At 42.3% G+C, this 8,039-nt stretch overlaps 1 protein-coding gene across 1 annotated transcript; it reads left to right on the top strand.

The window, feature by feature from the left end:
* Positions 1–795: 795 nt before the first annotated feature.
* Positions 796–6,979, top strand: LOC307079579 (tumor necrosis factor receptor superfamily member 14-like). The gene is made up of 6 exons (XM_079742010.1): positions 796–934; positions 2,236–2,313; positions 2,740–2,865; positions 4,234–4,392; positions 4,487–4,568; positions 5,659–6,979. The coding sequence occupies exons 1-6, from the start codon at positions 892–894 to the stop codon at positions 5,780–5,782; spliced, it is 612 nt and encodes a 203-aa protein (XP_079598136.1). The 5' UTR covers positions 796–891; the 3' UTR covers positions 5,783–6,979.
* The last annotated feature ends 1,060 nt before the right edge of the window (positions 6,980–8,039 follow it).

Below are 8,039 nucleotides of genomic sequence, written 5' to 3'. Positions count from 1 at the left end.
AGGGGGGGCGTGACGTGAGAAAAAAATAAACCAGAAAAAGTAACAGAAAAAACAGACACAGTGCGTCTTCACAGCGAAGACGCGCTGTGTTCGAAATCGTTCCCTATTCACTCACTCACTATTCCCTATATAGTGTTTATGATATAGAGCACTATTTAGGGAACCAACAAACGAGAATTCGGACACTAAGCTGAACATTTCTAAACGTCTTTTGCGTCAGTAAATGCGCCAGGTATTTGTGTGACGCAGACAGATGCGTCCACATCATGTAAACAAACCGGGCACCCACCCAACTCTGTCCCCTTTTCTCCCTTTCATTCCAACCCGTGAGCAACGCTAGTCTCCCTTCTCTGCCGAATGCATTTTTGAAAAAATTGAAAAATAATCTGTTTTTAAAATCCTTAAATGTGATGCATGCCTCCGAATCGTGTGGTGCGTCCGATCAGCTGCGTTTTTGGGGATAAAATATATAATAATAATAATTATTATTATTATTATCACACGTTGGTCTCCCACCATATGCGCTGTCATCAGCACAAATGATCTGTCCCTAAAAGTTAAAATCCACCATCCCCCTGGCTTTTTTTTTACAACTCGACCACTGAAGATAACATACATGGTATGTCTGTGAATAAGATGTTGATGCAGCTCAATATGTACTTATGTAGTTATCAGCACTAATGTTTAATTACCTCGGAATCGGACATGGTGTTTCGTCTTCCTATCAATGTAACTGAATTCACATGAACGCGCATAATTGACGTACGGAGGGAGGAGCTACAGCAGGTAGGGCGTGGCAGGGAGGGACCAGAGAGAAGAAAACAACGGGATCTCAACGGCTGTTTTCTCCCAAATTACCCACCCTAGCTTTAAGAAGGCCCAAAACACATAATGCGAATATGCGCCGTTCTGACAGTGATGCGCGTCTTTCTGGGTAAGAAAGTAGTGTACGAAACAGAACGACACTATTACGAGTCGTTGTTGTGCTCGGGGGTGTAAAGAGAGGACAGGCAGAAATGTAAACAATGGCGTCATGGACTCGAGGTGGACCGAGTCACAGCCGAAGATGGCACAATTTGATTGGCAATATTGGGCAATATCCGGCAATATCCCATGATTAAGACCTCAAACCCGGGATATTGTTTTCGTCGCAAAATGTCGTCTCGTCACGCCACTGATCATACGCCTCTTTGGACGGGGTACCAGCTGAGCCGTGCGCATTATGGGCATTAATGTTTGATTGGCGGTAACTCCTAGATTAGCCGCACATTAACGGACAGTCGGGTGAAAATGAGTCGGAATGTGGAGACGGAATGTCTATTGGGTATTTGGGTCCGATATCCAATAGACATTCCGTATGAATAGGCCTACGACTCAAACAAGCTATTCTGGTCATTAGATTCGAAGTCTATGATGACCGAATACAAAACGTCTCCACTTCTACGGATTATTCGCGAATAAAGAGGTTACGGCTATGATGGCAAAAGTTACATGTTTTGCCTTTGGTTTTTTACACACAAAGCGTATTGCCAAAAGGTATGTAGTTAGCGGACCAATCACAGCCCACGGGTTGTTGTCATCCGGCGGCCATGTCGTGTGGTGATCCGTTTCATATTCTATTTGGCCCGTTGTCTAAGGTCACGACCACTCTGTAAGTGCAAATGTGTGTGGGATATCTTCACAGGTCGACTCGAAGTTGATTGCATATCATCAAACATGCATTCTACCTTTTGTGCATTTTTCTACATCACTCTGGAGCTCAGAGTGTGATTTATGCTGGGTTCTTAGGAAAACTATTTAGATCTTTATTTTTAATTCAGTTTCACTGACGGCGTTAAGGAGTTTCAGAGTGTGGTATTATCTTATAAATTATGCTTACTACATCTAGTGTTTCATTTGTCTTCATCATGTCTTCCTTAGTAAGGAAGTTAAAATAATCCCCAAAAACCATGTATTACTCCATTAGGCAGATAGATACAAATCATAAAAGAATCAAATCAACTCTGTTTGACCAACTCGTATCTCTGCCTTTATAGTGATACATTTGTATTGGGGATTGCTTTAACATGTTATTATAACAAAATGCAATAGAGATAATACTTTAATGAACAACACCATTTCTAAAATGTTCATATCGGCAAACACATACGCCGATTCCAATCTATCTTTTATAGGCCAATATCGACCGATAAAATCGGTCGGGCTCTAATATATATATATATATTCATATTCCAGCACCCACCACTGCAGGAGAAACCTGCCGTCCTATGGAATATGAAGTCAGTGAGATATGTTGTCCAATGTGCGATAAAGGTAAATATGTATGGCCTATAAAGATATTGCCTGGATTTCAGACGATGATCCAATTAAAACGAATGGACCACATATTAATAAAAAAGAACAGTTGAGAACGAATTCCTGTTTGCGTTTAACCACTGCATTGGACCGCCTATCAACTAGCGTAACGATGATCGATAAGAAATATTAACTGCATGGCACAATAGATTAGTATTGTTTATTTATCACACGGTTGATTCCTCTTACCGCTCAAATGGCTTGAGTTCTGCAGCATTAGTATAATTTCAACCTGTGATTCCCAACAAGGGGTAGGCCTACTTGTGCGGGTACTTTTTCAAACCTACAAAACCAAAATGATGCTGTAAAATAGTACATAAGAAACATATTATATAAGTGCGGGTCTCCAGTTGCTGGTGCTGATTGTGTGCTCCTGCTCTACAGGAAGTGTTGTGAAGCGAAACTGCACCAATGACTTGAGTACGAGCTGCACGCCGTGTGAGAGAGGCACGTACATGGACATAGCCAGTGGACTGAGCCGGTGTTACAGCTGTCGAACCTGTAAAGCAGGTAGTGAACGCTCTTAAGCTAAGTGACATCAAAGATGCTGTATGTAAGTGCAGAGTGTTTGTGTGGTTGATGACTGGTTTAAGCAGCCTCATCTGGCCTGAGATTCTACCTCACCCTGGAGGTCAGAGTGAGATTTACTCTGGGTTGTGAGTGTGGAATTATCTTGTAAATGATGATTACTATATCTAGTGTTTCATTTGTCTTCATCATGTCTTCCTTATGTAGAAATGCGGCAACACTATCTACACTTAAAAAAATCCATTGCGCTTCTACATAGCTTTGTACGGTAAAGCACTTTACATGCATTCCATGGTGCATTCAACTCTACCTTGCAAACTCAGAAATATGTACTGGAATGGCCATGATTGCAATGCATGTAATATGCATGCTCACAAATCATTCTCATTAACTTCCAAAATACCGTTTTTCCAGCATCAAAATCCTGTGTCCTTGTCTGGGGTAGCCCAGTAAATGTCACCTAGATGGACTGTGGCAGCCACTTAGGTGGCATGTACCAATTTACATTGTTACACTGGCGCCCAATGTCGGGCCTCTCCCAGCCACTAAAGGCACTTAAAGCTGTTGCAAGGCCGCACTGGGTCACAAGAAGCGCAACGTCTGTCATCTCCCTGCACAAGCCCATTCCCCAACAGCGCCATGGAGCAGGAGGTAGGCAGCACAGCAACCGGCACCGGCAACCATCTGCTTGCTACCCCTGGAGTCAGCCTGCAGCAGGCTGCCCAGGCCATCTTCCAGGCGGAAGATGGGGGAAGGCCCTGTCGCCCTGGGAGAGCGTGGCCTACCGAGGGCTGTTCTAGGTGCTACCACTGTAGCCCAGCTTTTAAGCCTCCACAAGCCCAAGTAGGCTTCGGCTGGTGATTTTCCTCAGCCCCAAATTGGCGTTAGGGGGTCAGTAAAAAGAGGAGCAAAGTAAAAGTCACCTAGGTGACTTTTACTTTGCTCCTCCCCTAGGAGTGCGGAATACGCTTTGCTACAGTAAGATTTAAGAGCTGTTATTTGAGTTAGAAATTCAACCATATCCATTGGTCAGCTATTGGTGAGTTTAAGGCACTGTGTGCCTTCCGCAGTACAAGACTATTTAAATCTCGTTCACTTTTCTTTTCTGCTCTTCACAACTCTCAAATCTTACCTACAGCACCATGCTGACGCTATAAAAATGGGTTTTATATACCCCACAAAAATGCATGTTGATTATGTGGAGTTCCAAAAATGGTATTTTTATATACCCCACATTTGCAGCAAAACTAAATGCCTATGATTTAGGGATTAAAAAAAAAAGAAAAGCTAAATGTGTTGAATAAACAAGAATGTAACAGCATCGAAATGTTTACTTGTTTGATCTGTCAGAACAAGGTCTGGTAGCAGAACGGGAGTGCACCAGAGAACAGGACTCAGCCTGCGCCGTATTGGATGGCTTCTACTGCAAAGAGCCCAATCAGGAATCAGGCTGCACTCTGGCTCAGAAACACACCCGGTGTAATGTTGGCCAGATTACTAAATTACCTGGTAAGGGAAATACTTTGGTAGTAATAATTACATCACTGAGAATTGTATTTGATAATAAATGCTCGCGTGTTGTAATTCCAACGTGTTTTTGTAGGAACCAGGGGCACTGACACGGTCTGTGAGTGCAAGACTGGGTATTATTCTACAGCTGGTACTAAATGTACAGAATGGAAAAGGTGGGTTATCTCATTGGCTTATTTAGTGGCAGGTTATTGTATGAATTCAAGGTATTTCATTTACTTTACTATATTTACTATAACATTATTACATTATAACACCAGGACTATTAAAGAGACAAAGATCACTTCTCACAAAAGACTACATGAAAAGATAGCAACAATGTCAATACTGATACAATACAACAGTAGGCCATGGAAAGAGAAATAAAATGAAAGAATATGGATTAATACCAGCTATGGATTTAAGGTGTGTGTGTGTGTGTGTGTGTGCGTGCTCTGTGAGACAGGTGTTTACATATACATTTACATTTAGGGCATTTAGCAGACGCTTTTATCCAAAGCAACTTACAATAAGTGCATTTGTTACAATAAGTACATTTGTCATAAGAAGTGAAACAATATATCGCTGTCGGTACAGTAAAGATGTTCATAGAACCAAGTGCAAGTATTACAATCGCTAGGCTAACCCATTCCCTGTGTAAAGCAACGATAGCAGCTACTGTAGATGCTACACAATTAAGTACCTTGAATAAGTGCAATGACCAAGTGCCAGGACGTACAACATTTAATGGTGGCTGTGCATTGGTTTCTATGCAGAGTCGAGATGAACTCTGAACAGGTGAGTTTTGAGTCTTTTGCGGAAGCTGGTGAGCGACTCTGCGGTCCTGACATCGGTAGGGAGCTCGTTCCGCCACTGAGGTCCCAAAACAGAGAAAAGTTGTGACTTTGCTGATCGACCTTTGCTTGCTCTTAGCGATGGCGGTACCAGACGTCCAGCTGAGGTAGTTGAGCGGAGGGATCGAGCTGGGGTGTGTGGCTTTACTAATGCTTGGGAGGTAGGCAGGGGCAGTTCCATCGACTGCCTTGTATGCCAGTACCATCATCTTGAATCTGATGCGAGCTATTACAGGGAGCCAGTGGAGGTCTCGGAAGAGGGGGGTTACATGTGAGAACTTTGGTAGGTTGAACACGAGGCGCGCTGCCGCATTCTGGATGCACTGCAAGGGTTTAATCACAGAGGCAGGGAGTCCAGCCAGGAGCAAGTTGCAGTTTACCATGCTTCTTTCTGCTTTCCCAACCCCAACAGCTGCGGGAATGGAAAGGTGCTGCAAAAGGGAAGCCAAACCAAAGACACGGTCTGCAACAGAGCCCCAAGAAGACATCACTATGATGTAATATTATCAGTGATGCTGTTGTTGTTGCATGGTTAGTTTAAGGTTAATGCTTGCTTGCTAAAGGCCAAATCATACGTCTGCATTCAGCCCGTATGCAAAGATCTGTGTCTCTACCAAGGGACCGTAGGCCTAGTATTGTATGATGTGTCATACTTGCTTCTTTTATTTAATTTTTTTGGTTCGAAATAAAGACAAAATAATAATTAAAGCTTCAAGCAGCATTTTACGGGTGCCAAGCCTAAAGCCGACCAATAAGACCCTGTCAGACCATTAAGACCCTAACAGACCATTAAGAACCTGATGCAGACCAATAACACCCTGTCAGACCATTAAGACCCTGACAGAAAATTAAGACCCTGACGCAGACCAATAACACTCTGTCAGACCATTAAGACCCTGACGCAGACAATTAAGACCATTTTTGACTGGTTAACAACGCTGAAATAGCCTCAGCTTGGATCCTTTGATGGGCGAACAAAATTTCATGACCGTTCGTCGAAAGGCTGAGGAGTTATGATTCTTTAAAGTTTTCAATTGATTGCTTTGCGCCCCCTATAGTCCTATTTTGATGAACTTTAGCCTGGTTAACCTTGACCTATGCTTCTTTAAATACACCAAGTTTGGTGATGATTGACTCAAGTTAACCCCGCCTTTAGTCACCTATCATTGATTGGGTTAATTTGGACGTCCAGCCGCCATTTTGTTACAGGTTCTGGGTTTCATAGGTACATTCGCTCAACATGAGAAGATACAAATGTCTACAGGATTTCATTATTGTAGAACAGTGGTTTTCAAACTGTGAGGCGCGCCTCCCCGTGGGGGCGCCAGAGTTCTTCAGGGGGGGCGTGACGTGAGAAAAAAATGTAACAGAAAAAACACACACAGTGCGTCTTCACAGCGAAGACGCGCTGTGTTCGAAATCGTTCCCTATTCACTCACTATTCCCTATATAGTGTTTATGATATAGTGCACTATTTAGGGAACCAACAAACGAGAATTCGGACACTACGCTGAACATTTCTAAACGTCTTTTGCGTCAGTAAATGCGCCAGGTATTTGTGTGACGCAGACAGATGCGTCCACATCATGTAAACAAACCGGGCACCCACGAGGAAAGCTGGATGTTGAATGTTGCATTTCCTTGATCAAGTTTTTTTAAATTTATTTTGAATGTTATATTTTCTATGTTAAATCCCAAATAAATTGTTGACATCTCTAAACGAAAGCCGAAGACATTAAATGTATACGTTTTCGTTATTATTCAGCTTCTTCTCCTCCAGAAAAACACGACTGCATTGCACTGTGGTATACGGGAGTAACATGTAGGGAACATCGTATATTCACTCAAATTTTGGGTATTTTAAGTCTACTTTATAGTGTGAGAAATTTACCACTGAGAATTCGAACACCACTACAAAATGGTGAGCACCCTATATAGTGCACTATATCCGTGATGGGGAACGACTTCAAACACAGCTTCGCAAACTCATTGCTCCCACTAAAGTTGAGGTGAGCTAAAAAGGAGGCTTAACTGGCAGTTTACAGATTAAGATGTTCAAATGTATTTCAAAAACGTTAAGCAAAAACATGCTTAGATAAAGATGTTAAAATGTGTTTAAAAACACACAAAGATGTTTAGAATGTTTCAAAAAAATATGATCAGAGATGTTTAAAATATGATCGGATGTTTAAAATCTTTAAAATAATTAAGAGATCTTTCAAAACACAGGGATTTAGAAAACAATTTTTTTGGGGGGGGGGGGGCTCAGCTGAAATTTGTTCTGAGGGGGGGCTCACTCTCTCATACTTCGAAAACCCCTGATGTAGAAGAAAAAGGTCAGATAATATGTCCGTCCAAAGTCGGCAAAGTCTTCAGCTATGTTAATTGATATAGCTCCCCCTATCGCCCGATCTGGGTACAATTTGGAGAGGATGCATTTTCAGTTAATTGTTTTACCGCTCCCTATACCCCGATATGGATACAATTTGGAGGGGTTCATCTGGACCCATGTGCCTTTGACTACACCAAGTTTGAAGAGGATTGGTTAAAGTTAACCTTGCCTTTTGGCATTAAGTTAATTTTGGACGATATTGAGCCTCTGGCGGCCATGTTATTTTGTCAATCAACTTGATTTTACTTAAGCAGTTGGACCTTTAGTCTCCAACAGCCAATATGTTGGTCCCGCTTAAATCAAATATTCCGTCTATGAACTGTGGTGATTTTAGTCACAGACCACCCCCATTTCAATGCCATGCCCTAATTGGAAATATGTTGACGGTACCTTGTTCAGAA

This window comes from Pollachius pollachius, assembly GCF_949987615.1.
Source record: "Pollachius pollachius genome assembly, chromosome: 8".
Lineage (NCBI taxonomy): Eukaryota > Metazoa > Chordata > Actinopteri > Gadiformes > Gadidae > Pollachius > Pollachius pollachius.
The sequence above is the reverse complement of the archived record's forward strand: the minus strand, read 5'-3'. Positions and strand labels throughout refer to the sequence as shown.

Excerpts from the sequence above, each read along its gene's own strand:
- LOC307079579 (XM_079742010.1), top strand. The coding sequence starts at position 892 with ATGCGAATATGCGCCGTTCTGACAGTGATGCGCGTCTTTCTGG. Across the intron at positions 2,866-4,233 it reads CTGTCGAACCTGTAAAGCAG|AACAAGGTCTGGTAGCAGAA; the intron begins GTAGTGAACGCT and ends TTGATCTGTCAG. Across the intron at positions 4,393-4,486 it reads CCAGATTACTAAATTACCTG|GAACCAGGGGCACTGACACG; the intron begins GTAAGGGAAATA and ends GTGTTTTTGTAG.